A 13,581-nucleotide genomic window follows, 5' to 3' on the forward strand; every position below is an offset into this window, starting at 1 on the left:
TATTATTTAAGATTGAATTTACTTGAATTTATTTTATATTAATTTTACTGTGGAAAAATATAAAAAAATTTATCATTCATAATTAATATCAAATTATCTATACAATCGAACAAGATTTTGAATATTCTATTAAATCGAACATGCATCCAATAAGATCTAATAAGAACTGGCTTTTATTTGTCCACGTTATTTTATGAATAAATATCATGAATGAATAATATAAATAGATAATTCAGTGACAAAGCAAAGGGGCACGAATTTTTTTCCGTAATGAGTTCGACTGTATGATATTTGGGTTATAATAAAGTACTAAGCATAAAATAAGAAGGCAAAAGTTTGTTTTTATTATGTATGCTTTGAATGGGAGCCAGTTTCCTGCACGAAATATATAGAGATAATTAAGGAGTTTGCTTTTGCGACCATTAAATAGAGAGGGAACATCTTTTTTGGTCCACGAACTTTACCAAAGTATCATTTTAGATCCGTGAATTTTGAAAATATCCTTTGAGGTCTACCAACTATAGATTAATATCATTTGAAGTACTTTTTACCATTTCCAAGTTTTTTTTAGACGAAAATACCCTCAATGCCTTAAAATGTATATATTTTTAATAAATTTATCATATACTCATATTTTTTTATAAATATCTTTACAATATATTTTTTACTAATTTTCTAAATATAATTTGACCTTAAATATTATCACTTAATTTTGTGACATGCAAGTAAAATTGCTTCTTCAATTTTTTAGGTTTTAGTTTAATAATAGGTTTTACTCATATTGATTATGAACGAATTGTGTTCTATTTACATAAAACAATGTATATTTATAGGTTTTAGTTTAATAATAGGCCATGCGGTTATCATCACTAATTATCATATGATAATCTATCTTGTATTAAGTTATGAGATTATTTTAATTAGAGAGAAATGACTATGACTAATTATGACTAATTATTAGTAGTATATAAATTATCCATCTATGATTAATTTGTGAGATTCAATCTCATAAAATAAATATATTTTGTATTTAATCATAAGATATAATTTTGCAAATTGAACTATCCCTATATAGGAATGGGTATGATTTATCATCAACCCTATTTTAATCTCAATAGTGATTTTGATATATCAATTCTACGGACACAAAAAAAAATCATTTTCTAAGTCGAAGTCCAAATCCCACGCCAACACACATAATCCTCATTTTTAGGCCGCCAATATGATTGTAATTGTTTCTAGATTCAAGAAAATTCAGATACCAACTAAATTCAGGTTTAAGAAAAATCTCATACCAACTAATTTAGGGTTAAAGAAAAATAAGATACCAACTAAAAAATTAGATAGCAACCCACAAAATCTTTCTTACTAGCTATAAGGTAATTTTTTATGGTAGGAAAAAATGCGTACAAAGCAAATGATAAAACGCTAAGAGTGCGATACGACCATTGCTAACCATACTCTAAAAATGAATTTTAGTAAAGAAAACTTCTCCAAATATACATCAAACTCAAATCTATTTTTGGGTTTTTATATGAAACATCACTAAATATGGTGTTATTGCCAAATTTTTGTTAGATAAAAACTCAAAAAATGGTGTGAAATTTAAATTTGATGTAAATCGTGGGAGTACAACTACTTTGTAAAAATGGTTGAGTATGGCATAAATAGTTGGAGATGATCTAATAGTTAAATATATCATGAAGTTTGATTAAATTTTGATTGAAATTTCAAATCAGAATATTAAATTATAAAATTTTAATTTTTCTCTAGTGGCCATTAGTATATAAAACATCGTATTTTCTAATTATAAAAATGACGCTATTTCGTTAAAACAACTTTATATTTTCTTCAAATTTGTTTTCTTATTATAGTTAAACAACAATGCTTTGACCATCACCAAAAACGTCGAAGACTGAAACAATTAATAACAATTGAAATTCTATGATTTAAGTATTTTATTTTCAATCTTCTAGCGACTAACCAAAATAAACAAAATTTCATGATTTTATTTCATACTAAATTCTTTTTTGCTTTTATATTTATTCAGTTTATTTCATTGATAGTTACAAATTAGTCATTTCAACCATTAAGAAGGTGAACATACTCTTTTATCCCAATGAATATGTCATATTCTTGCTATTTCAATTTCCAGGATATTTGATTCGTATTTTTTTAAAATTATCTAAAAATAGTTGAATCATTTTATTTTTAGAAAAACTTATTACTCCTAACTTTTATAGTTACTCTTTCTACGTCTCTCTTATTTTATTTCACTTATTACTTTATTTTTTTAACTTTCACATATCAATTTTTAAAATTTTGTGTCGAAAAAAAAACACCCCAACTACCTTTAGACAGATAATACTTTATTTCCGTCGCAATAAAAATATCTTTTTTGAAAAAAGTAAATAATTATTAATACCATACTTTATTTTCTGGCCATTCGCAATAAAAATATCACACTTCAGTTGTTAAAAAAGTAAATTATCATTAATACTCATATCTTCTTTTACCTATCCCATAATCATGAGATCCTTAATTAGAAAAATAGAAATAACAATAAATGAAAGAAAAATCGGCAAGTGATTGACCCGTGGTCCCTACTTCCATACTGACGGACTCCAAACCCAAATTCAAATCCAGTTTATCACGCAATACTAAATTCCACACCAGAAATATCGAGCACACACGTCAAAGCAAAAGATGTTTAATTTATTATTGACGACACGTCCGTGACGTGGGCCCCATCTTATTCCCCCTCCCACCTATAAAAACCCGATCCCTCTCTCTCCTTCCTCATCTCACAATTCGCTTTTTTCTCTCTCTACAATTCCCAATCTCACGTTCAAGTTCACCACTGCACACTGCTCATTCGAGCTAGGAAGTTCAATTTTCATTGAATGGAAGAAGTAATTAAGAAACGAGTCAGAGACGAAACGGAAACAGAAACGGAGACGGAGGAGATTGACTCGCCGGAGGTGAAGCGGCTTAGGGAGGATCTGCTGGACGGAATCGACGAGGATTCCGATCTCTGCAACTCGATCCATGACCTCGACTTGTTCATGAAGAGCTTCGAAGAGGAAATCACCGCCTCTCCCGCTGCCGGTCACGGATCCGGAGCCGCTGGGGAAGGAATCGTCGACTCGGCGTCGGATTCCGGCGAATCCCGGCCGGATCTAGGCTATCTACTCGAGGCGTCGGACTACGATCTAGGGATTCCTCCTCCGGCGGCGTCTCCGGCGAGGAAGGAGCTTGTAACGGTCGAGTCGGACTCGTCTGAGTTCGGAGGAGAGTTTTGGGAGGTTGATGAGTTCGGGTTCGGGTTTGGGGGAGGGGAGAGTGGTAGCGGTGAATACGTGGCGTTGGACGGGTTGTTTGACTATTCAGATGTAGGATTCGGGTCGGGTGATGTTGTGTGGAGATCCGAGACGTTGCCGGCGCAGTAAGGGTGAGGGGTTTTTGTTCCCACCTTATGCTGGTGTTGGTGTTAGGCGAAGAATATTGTTAATATATCAATTTATTTTATTTTATTAGTTTAATCAGTTTTTATACTAGAAAAAAGTGTGACAAAATATAAACATATTGATCTAGAAAAGATTGTTAAGAGAATGTTCTCTAATTTGACGGATGTATCTATGGAGATAACGAAATTATGAAGTTACCAAATGATTAATTAATTTGTTTATAATAGTGGAGGATGGAGATTAAGAAAAATGTGTATAATATTTTGAAATGAAAGGTTAATTAAGTACTCTCCATAATAGAGGAAAAAAATAGAATGGGTTGTTTTCACTTTTCACCATCTATTAATAAATATTTTAATTTTTCTTTTTTTATCTGTTAGACAATACCTTCGTTCCATCATCTATTCACATTTTATTATAATGTTATTATACTTTATTTGTTCTCGCTTAAGTAAGTGATTGATTTCGTTTCATTAACTAATTTCATTCGCATTTTATTATAATGTTATTATACTCCTACTTTATTTATTCTCACTTAACTGATTGATTTTTTTTTGCCATTGTTTTACTAATATAATAATAGATACATTACAGAATTGTATTTAATTGATCTTTGAATGAATTGAACAAAAAAAGTCATAGAAGGAACCCAAGCCCAATATATGCTCACAAAACTAAGACCCGTTAGTTGAAAACAGGCCAAATGGCCCAGAATAAAACCTAAATTTAATCGTATATTGAGCACTAAATTTTAATTTTGTATTACTAAAGCTTAATATATATGACTTGATTATAAAATGTAAAGTAATTAAATAAGAATTGATAATAGTCTAGTTATATTCAAGCTTTGTGATAATTTATTATTATTGTTGGGTTTGTAAGCCTTAATTGAAGCAAAATTTTCATAGAGCACAAGATTCCACTTTAATTGTGTAGTTATTGGAGCATATTCCTTCATGGATAAAGAGTATAATATAATTATCTATTATCATCTTACTATTGCAAATCTTTTGATTTTATTGTCTATTTATTCACACATAAATATCAGCTTGGATTGGTGAGGCTGTGGAGGTTCGTCGCCCGGATCTCACACGGGCAAATTTCTGCTTATAGATCAGAGATATTATGTGTATAGAACTAACAGTTGAGATGTCCATTTACTAGTGACCAAATGGTATGTGTGTATATATATGCAATTATATACCATTATAACAACATCAAGTTATGCTAAATTACAGGAACCAAATCATAAAATAATAATAACTCAGCACCAATTTCATTATAAAAAAACAAATATGGAAATATGATGATCATCCTGCTCACATAGACAAAATTCAAAAATGCATTCCATTATTTTTAATTGCAAAACTATAATATCAGAGGAAAAGAATCAAATACTAGACTCTTCGACTGCCTGCTGCATCTTATTCGATGTTAGCCGTCTACATTGTCAAGCTTTCTGGGTTCTGGATGATTTTCATGAATGTTTGAAGGAATGCAGCCAAGTCGGCACCATAGATGACTCGGTGGTCAGCTGTAACGTTCACCTGAACAAGAAGTTTTTCGAGTGTCATTATATTGCTAGCAAGCCGAGGAATTTGAATAGTTCCACATTAAACAATGACTCTAATGTACTAGAAGCTAGATTTGAAGTAGTTAATCTTATTCATAAATACAACAATATGCTAATAAATGCTAAGCCTCTAGGCTTTCGATATCCTATGACCTCATAAAAAGCTACTAATCTATCATTTTCTTGAATAAGCTTCCATGTTAAGCTAGAAAAAACTACTAGTATTATTTTTGCTACTATGGTCTTGGTAGATAGAATCGTTGTACCATGAAATTATCTCAAATATTCTTTCGGGATAACAAATCGGTATATGTTATTTCTTCCTTATTGGGTATGTTTTAAGCCATACAGTTAGATGGGTCTTTTGGTAAATCCAAAGGAAATCTCTCGAATATAAACTCACCCATCAAAGGGTAAGTAGTACCCCTTAATTACGAGACTCGTGCTAACCAAACATGTTTTATAAACCAGTTGGTATTAAAAAGCTGATTCATGATTCATGAAATACAAATTTAGACGAAGTATAGTGGAGTTACCAGCATCTGGTTTTTAACGGTGAAGAATCCTTCTTTGTCCGCTACAACGGTAGGCTTTGATGCTCCCACGGCCATTATAGCTCCCTAAACACATAGCTTAGTAAATAATCATACTAACATTTTACAATATATATATCATGTTATGGTTAAATCATTACCTGTCCTGGAGGAAGTATAGCATCGAATCTATCGACTCCAAACATGCCCAAATTAGATAATGTGAAAGTCCCTACATATAAATTATGTAATTTAGTTGCAATGCAACCATATGTGTTTCGGAAATCGATACAAATCCTACCCTATGAGTACCTGAGTTGTATTCTTGGGGCTGAAGTTGCTTCGCTCGTGCCTTTTCGACTAGTTCCTTCCACTTCTTCGACAAGAGATACAAATCCAACTAGAACAACAGCACACAACCAAGTTATGATCTTGCAACTGTTAAACATTTACAGTTGCCAAACAACAAGAAATCAAGTATTGAATTCTCGCATTGCACCTTATCAGCATCTTGAAGCACGGGCGTGATCAATCCATCATCCATTGCAACAGCCACAGCGATATTTACGCTGCTGTTGTAAGTAAAACTTTTTCCATCCTTACAAGATGAATTCACCACTGGATGCTGAACCAGTGCCATTGCTGCAGCTTTTGCTAGCAAGGCAGTCATGGTAACACCCTTCGCCTTCACCTATTATCAATCGAATACTTCACATTACATATTACTGTTATAAATCGGCCAAATAACATCAATTCATACCGGCCAAATAACATCAATTCATACCGACCTTTTAAGCAAACGATCCGTTGATTAAATCACATTACTTTTTAGTGATAATCTGCCAAAATCATCTAATCATACCACACTTAACTTCTAACTACGGAAAACCTAATATTTTCAATTAAATTGGGGAAATGCTCGTTCACATACAGAACATCGATGGATTAAAATTAAATCACATTACTTATCATTAAAAATCTGCCAAATTCATCAATTGAACATGAAATTCATGCATTATCTATTAACTACCGAAACCTAGAATATTCAATCAAATTGGGGAAATTGAGATCAAATTGAGCAAATGTACCTTCTTATACAGAGCATCAAGCGCATCCGTCGCAATCGGATAACCAACTCTGAAAGTCGGCACCGATAGGCTCTCGATCATATTCCTCGACACCGCCGCCTGCATTGTGGTAAACGGCACAATTTTCGCCCCCCCAATCTCAGGGTAACTCACCGCAGACTTTGCCGGAGCTGCAGGCACCGGCGGAGACGGCGCCACCGCAGCTGCCACACTCACCTTCGGTGCAGGAGCGATTCCAGCAGCTTTCTCCACATCCTCCGGCGTAACCCTACCGTACGGCCCCGTCCCCGCCAATTTACCGACATCCACCTTATGCTGCTTCGCCAATTTCTTCGCAAACGGCGTCGCCACCACCTTCCCCGGCGCCGAAGCAGCAGCAATCGGAGCAGCAGGAGCCGGAGATTCAGCTATCGAAGCAGCAGGAGCCGGCGGAGGAAGCGACGACGACGGCGATTTCGAGGCGGCTTTTGCTTTAGCTTCTTCAATTTCAGCCTCGGTCTCGGCTAAAATGCCGATCGCGGCGCCGACGGGGGCGGTCTCGCCCTCGCTGACGACGATTGCGGCGAGGATGCCGTCGTAGAAGGTCTCGACGTCCATGTCTGCCTTGTCGGACTCGACGACGACGACGGATTCGCCCTTGGAGAGGAGGTCGCCCTCGGATTTGACCCAGGAGACGATTTTGCCCTCGGTCATGGTGGAGCTGAGGGCGGGCATGAAGATCTCGCGGATCTTGGCGCGGATGACAGGGAGGGAGGAGCGGGGGCGGAGGAGGAGTGCGGAGGGGCGGACGAAGGGGGTGGAGGAAGAGACGGAGAAGGAGAAGGAGAGGGAAGCCATTTGCGATTGCGGCGTATGTTAGCGGTGGCGGCGTAGGAGAAGGAGTGGGAGTGATGAAGTAGCGAAAAAAGGGGCGGAGAAGACGAGGGGGAAATTTGGTTGAGAAGATCGCCTCACATCACAACTGCCAAGTGCCACCTGTGTGTGAATTTCACACACTCTAGGTGACAAAATTGGTTTCATTTTCATAAAAAAATGTATAATTAATTGTCTTTATTTTTTCATTTTCTTTGTTTATAAAAATTAATCACCTTTTATAATTGGTAATAGTCAATTTCGCTGACAATAATTTATTTTTTTTCCTCTTTATCTATCTCTTGCTTAATTATAATTATTGAAATTATTATATAGGAGTTGTCTATCAGATACATATTCTTGCAACATGTGTGGGTGTGAGAGCATCCGCAACGCGTGCCGTTGCGGTGCCTTATTTCGTTCTGGAGGAACGGAACCGCGGCGGCACGCGTTGCAGCCGCCCGTGTCGTCGCCATTCCGTGCCGGTGCCGTGCCGGGTGCCGTTCCCGCGAGACGCGGCACGACACGTTCCGCCACGCGCCGAGGCGACGTGGCGGCCTCCCACTCGACGCGTGACGCCCACTCGCTGCCCCGCGAGTGGGCGTCGTCACGGTGACGCAATAATTCGATTTTTTTTAAAAAAAATCGAATTTAATAAAAAAAATATTTTTATTTATAGAAATTGTTTTTTATATTTAAAAACAATTTTTACAAATAAATGAATACTAGAAATTCGTATTAGCCCATATATATTTGATGGGCTTGCGAATTTATGAAACCCATTCTTGGTTGTCTCTCTTTTATAGAGACATCCTTGAATGTTTTTTGTTCCACTTTCGATGTGGGACAAACTCATCTTGGTTGTCTCTATTTTATAGAGACATCCTTGAATATTTTATATTCCACTTTCGATGTGGGACAAACTCATTCTTGATTATCTCTATTTTATAGAGACATCCATGAATGTTTTATGTTCCACTTTCGATGTGGGAAAAACTCATTCTTGGTTGTCTCTCTTTTATAGAGACATCCTTGAATGTTTTTTGTTTCACTTTCGATGTGGGACAAACTCATCTTGGTTGTCTCTATTTTATAGAGACATCCTTGAATATTTTATGTTCCACTTTCGATGTGGGACAAACTCATTCTTGATTATCTCTATTTTATAGAGACATCCTTGAATGTTTTATGTTCCACTTTCGATGTGGGAACTCATCTTGGTTGTCTCTATTTTATAGAGACATCCTTGAATATTTTATGTTCCACTTTCGATGTGGGACAAACTCATTCTTGATTATCTCTATTTTATAGAGACATCCTTGAATATTTTATGTTCCACTTTCGATGTGGGAAAAACTCATTCTTGGTTGTCTCTCTTTTATAGAGACATCCTTGAATGTTTCATGTTCCACTTTCGATGTGGGACAAACTCATTCTTGGTTATCTCTATTTTATAGAGACATCCTTGAATGTTTTTTGTTTCACTTTCGATGTGGGACAAACTCATCCACTTTCGATGTGGGACAAACTCATTCTTGATTATCTCTATTTTATAGAGACATGTCTCTCTTTTATAGAGACATCCTTGAATGTTTCATGTTCCACTTTCGATGTGGGACAAACTCATTCTTGGTTATCTCTATTTTATAGAGACAACCTTGAATGTTTTATGTTCCACTTTCGATGTGGGACAAACTCATTCTTGGTTGTCTCTATTTTATAGAGACATCCTTGAATGTTTTATGTTCCACTTTCGATGTGGGACAAACTTATTTTTGGTTGTCTCTATAAAATTGTATTTTAAATTATGTCAATTTTTATTTTTTTAGGATTTTAATTATGTCTTTTTCTATTTTTTTGAATTTTAAGTTGTAATGTTATTTTAATTTTATTAAAGTGTGTTTGTTTTAATTGAATTGAGTTGGAAATAAAAATAAAAAATGAAATTGAATGAATAGTAATTTAAGGAACGGTTAAGGAACAGTTAAGGAACGGAGGGTTGCAGGTTCCGTTCCTTAGTTAAGGAATGGAGTAAAAAAGTACAGTGGGGCCCGCAAATAGTAGTTTAAGGAACGGTTTAGGAACGGTATAGGAACAGCGTTGTGGATGGCCTGAGACTGAATATGATTTACACGTGTTACGAGTACTTGAAAAGGCATTTTGAGCTATGGTGGGGAGAAAAGCTTCCTTGAGAGTCTGAAAGTTTGGTTGATTCAGAATATTAGTACTAAGAGATTGACTAGTAATGATTTTAAATGAAATTTGATTTTTGGAATAGGATATTGGTACATATGGAAGAATAGATATGACTTTATTTTCAAGAAAATTAGGAGAAGATCACAAGTTATTATGATGCATATCTTTAATATAGCCAAACGGATAGCGGAGGTTTGGATGATATAGCTCTTGGCATTTCTCAATCGTCTATTTTAGTTGGTTGGTGACCACTTTCGAAAGATACTTTAAAGCTCAACACAGATATCTCTTTAAAAGGAGATTCAAGATGGACTTTTGGTAGAAGTATAGATTTGCTGCTAATGTTTGAAAATATCTAGAAATAACCCTGCCAAGTAGTTATAGTTAAATTCGTCATGATAGATTAGGTATTTCTTATATTCTTTAAGCTTTGTTTGGTGTATTCCCCACCTTTTATTATCCAAAAAAATGGTCTGTAAGAGTACTAAGAGCATGAATAACGCGGAGGGTCGGGCCGCAAATCGCGAGTCCCGGCCCGTCCCGCGCGTTGGAGGAGGAGGCGGCACGGCCTGGGCCGGTCCCCGTGCCGCGATCCCGGCCTGGTGCCCGTCCCGCGGCCCGGCCTGGGACTGCGTTGCAGCTTCGGGGCCGTGACGGAAGGGCTGCATTTTTTGCCAAAAATTGGAAGAGAAGAAGAGGGGGGGAGGAAGAAGAGGGAGGAAGATGAAGAAGAGGGGCTGTCGATCCATTTGTATTTTTTCATTTTGCATTTTCGAATGCATTTTTATTTTATTTTTTGCATTTTGGAGGGGTGGAGGAAGATGAAGAAGAGGGGTGGCGGATCCATTTAGTTTTTTTTTGCATTTTTTGCATTTTGTAAGTTATAATTTTTAGTTTTTTTGCATTTGTATTTTTTTATAGGATTTGTAATTTCTTTTTTAGAATGAACAATGCATTTTTCCGGTTTCAATTGTTCAACGAATTGCATTTTCGAGTTAAATAGATTGAAATTGTGAATAGTGTCATTTATTTGTCCGAGTTGCGGCCTGCAGGGTTACAGCAGTTGGGGCCTGGGCCGCAACTGTAGAGGAATAATGATGTAGAGGGGACTTGGGGCCCGAAATGAGGACGGGGTTATTGATGCCCTAATGTTCAATGAATTAACATTAGTCATGTAAGGGTTATGGGCCGCATTTTTGGGTTGGGGTCGTAATGATGATACATGGAGACCTTTCTTATGAAATTTAATGGGCCTTTATGAGTAATCAAACTTAATTCAGATGCACTATTTAGAAGTCCACACAATCGAAAATTGTATACATTGACCAAATAAAATACGACCTATATACTTATTTAAAAACAGCATGCATGACTAGTATATTAAACATACCGATATTAAAGTTTACAACCACTGGAAATATAATTATTTTTCTAATTTTGATGAGGATTGTGATCCAAGTTAATTATCTGGAAACACCCATAGTTAAGTTCTATTTCTTCTTAATTGTCCACTGTCCACAAAGAAGTTTTCCAACCAACGTGAAGCTTGGATGATGCAAAGAATGACTAGGACATTAGGTCACTAGAGTTGTAAACCGAATGACACTAAACGAAAAAAAAAAAGAAAACTAATAGAAAAATCTTCATCCATCTTCTCTCGGCAGGCCACATAAGATGCGAAAGACGATGGCGGAGGGGGCAAGGCTGTCGTACGTGTAGGAGCTCCACGGTTGATATCATGCATTGCGTAGACTTTTTAAGTATAGAGGGGAACGCATAGATAAAATCCACAGTCAACAAAATCAATATACATATGCAACATTTCCTAATCGCATTTAGCATGAAAATTTCGTTATAAAGCAATTAAAAAGAAGTGAAATTGTAATCCAAAATTCAAATTTAAATGGTAGAATATATATTAGTATTACAATATAAAATATCTCATTCCATTCCATTCCATTCCATTCCATTCCATTATGTCTTTAATAAATTAAAATAAAATAAACTTTATTATTACAGCACCCGAACACGATTCGCTTAGCTGTACCATCTTACCTCTTTTGGCATCCTCCATCTGTGTTTCGACACGTGACAGCATCCCTTCGACACGTGACAGCATCCATAAAACCTTTTCCCCATATTTGCACTATCACTTGATTTATTTTTTATTTTATTTACAAAAATAAATTTATTCTTTTTTAGATTCAATTCATATGGCCATACACTATGAACATAGACTCCGAACACTCTCTCACACACAGTCGCATTTGCCACTAACGTTTTTTTGTATTATAAATATAGTTAAGCTGAGCTCGAGATTTTGAAGAATTGAATTCGCAGTTTATGCATGAAATGCAGATCGACGGCGACATGATAGCACCGTTTGTGATCAAAACCTACCAAATCCTGAGCGATCCGACCGCGAATCGGATCATCGCATGGGGCGGGGCTAACAACAGTTTCATCGTGCTGGAGCCTTTGGATTTTTCGCAGAGGATTTTGCCGCTTTATTTCAAGCACAACAACTTCTCCAGCTTCGTGCGCCAGCTCAATACCTATGTGAGTAGCTCTGATTTTCAGCCTTTTAGGTGTAGTTTTCGGTGATCGGAGATCGGTCAGCTTTGAATTGAATGTGATTTGTGTTAATTTGCGGAGATGAAGTGTGGCTTGTTGATAATTTTGAAATTTTTCCTTGTTTTAGGTCTTTTAACTTCGCAATTTTTGAGTTTTTATGAGATATTGACCTAACTGAAAAACTCGCTGCCGATTATTCGATCCAGTGTGTAATTGCAGAAGTGATTGCGTTTGTTTTGAAGGAAAAAATCTGTGTGATTGTGGCGTTTTGTGTAAAAATACTGAATTAAGAGGATAAAATTGATGTAGCTGCTACATTGGGGATTTTGTTACTGAGATGTGATTGAATTTGTTCATTTGATATTTGGCAAATACTGGAGTTTGCTGCTTATAGGAAAATAAAAAAAATTGTTGTTGCAGAGGCTATGATACTTTTTGTTCTTAGCTTTAACATTTGTGGTGTAATTTGTTATTTTATTTGTTGTTTTATCTGCATTAGGGCTTCAGAAAGGTCGATCCGGACAGATGGGAGTTTGCAAACGAGTGGTTCTTGCGTGGACAGACGCAGCTATTGAGCAAGATTGTGAGGAAGAAGCACGTGAACAGAGGCCACACTCCATTCGTGATCAAACACGAAGAAGAGGAAGAATGTGATGGTGATGATGATGATGATAATGGTGGTGGTGGACCTGGTGGTGATGAATTGGTAATGGAGATTGGGAAGCTAAGGCGCGAGCAAGAGAGTCTAGATGAAGAGCTCGCGAGCATGAGCCGGAGGCTGCAGGCAACGGAGAGGAGGCCCAAGCAGATGATGACTTTCTTGAGCAAAGTTGTTGAAGATCCTCAAATTCTGCCTGAAATGATGCTCAATAGAGGAAATGTGAGGAACTTAACACATGATAGCAGCAGCAAGAAGGGTAGGATTATGGAGTGTTCATCGAGCTCTTGTTCTTCGGGAGTGGCGTTGCCTAGTTCATCGGCCAAGAGTGAAGAGGATCTTGAGGGAAAATCAGAGGATGATAGGTTTGGTGTGTCTGTGATCAGGCAGGAATATCGCGGTTATGGAAATCTTTCTAGTTCATCAACTGATGGCTCTTCCGGTGGCGTTGGTGGGCGTGGAGGTGGGGGTGGGGGTGGGGGTGGGGGTGGGGTGCCTGCTCCGCCGAGGAATGGTGGTGGAGGGTGTGATGGTGGTGATGGAGTTAGTTGGAGTTATTTTGATGATCTTGAGATGGATAGACAGAAACCAGCACCATATCCTTTCTCACTTCTTGATGGAAGATTTTAGCCTCTTTTCT

At 36.8% G+C, this 13,581-nt stretch overlaps 3 protein-coding genes across 3 annotated transcripts; 2 read left to right on the forward strand and 1 right to left on the reverse strand.

The window, feature by feature from the left end:
* The first annotated feature begins 2,793 nt into the window (after positions 1 to 2,793).
* LOC121783031 lies at positions 2,794 to 3,680 on the forward strand. Its single transcript, XM_042181067.1, has one exon. The coding sequence runs from the start codon at positions 2,904 to 2,906 to the stop codon at positions 3,447 to 3,449; it is 546 nt and encodes a 181-aa protein (XP_042037001.1). The 5' UTR covers positions 2,794 to 2,903; the 3' UTR covers positions 3,450 to 3,680.
* Positions 3,681 to 4,721: 1,041 nt separating this feature from the next.
* Positions 4,722 to 7,641, reverse strand: LOC121782772 (dihydrolipoyllysine-residue acetyltransferase component 4 of pyruvate dehydrogenase complex, chloroplastic-like). The gene is made up of 6 exons (XM_042180719.1): positions 6,662 to 7,641; positions 6,073 to 6,264; positions 5,886 to 5,973; positions 5,735 to 5,805; positions 5,577 to 5,660; positions 4,722 to 5,014 (listed from the first exon to the last, which is right to left on the reverse strand). The coding sequence occupies exons 1-6, from the start codon at positions 7,496 to 7,498 to the stop codon at positions 4,910 to 4,912; spliced, it is 1,377 nt and encodes a 458-aa protein (XP_042036653.1). The 5' UTR covers positions 7,499 to 7,641; the 3' UTR covers positions 4,722 to 4,909.
* Positions 7,642 to 11,890: 4,249 nt separating this feature from the next.
* Positions 11,891 to 13,571, forward strand: LOC121781747 (heat stress transcription factor C-1b-like). The gene is made up of 2 exons (XM_042179439.1): positions 11,891 to 12,268; positions 12,783 to 13,571. The coding sequence occupies exons 1-2, from the start codon at positions 12,053 to 12,055 to the stop codon at positions 13,569 to 13,571; spliced, it is 1,005 nt and encodes a 334-aa protein (XP_042035373.1). The 5' UTR covers positions 11,891 to 12,052.
* Positions 13,572 to 13,581: the final 10 nt, after the last annotated feature.

Source organism: Salvia splendens, chromosome 20 (assembly GCF_004379255.2).
Source record: "Salvia splendens isolate huo1 chromosome 20, SspV2, whole genome shotgun sequence".
In the NCBI taxonomy this organism is placed as follows: Eukaryota; Viridiplantae; Streptophyta; class Magnoliopsida; order Lamiales; family Lamiaceae; genus Salvia; species Salvia splendens.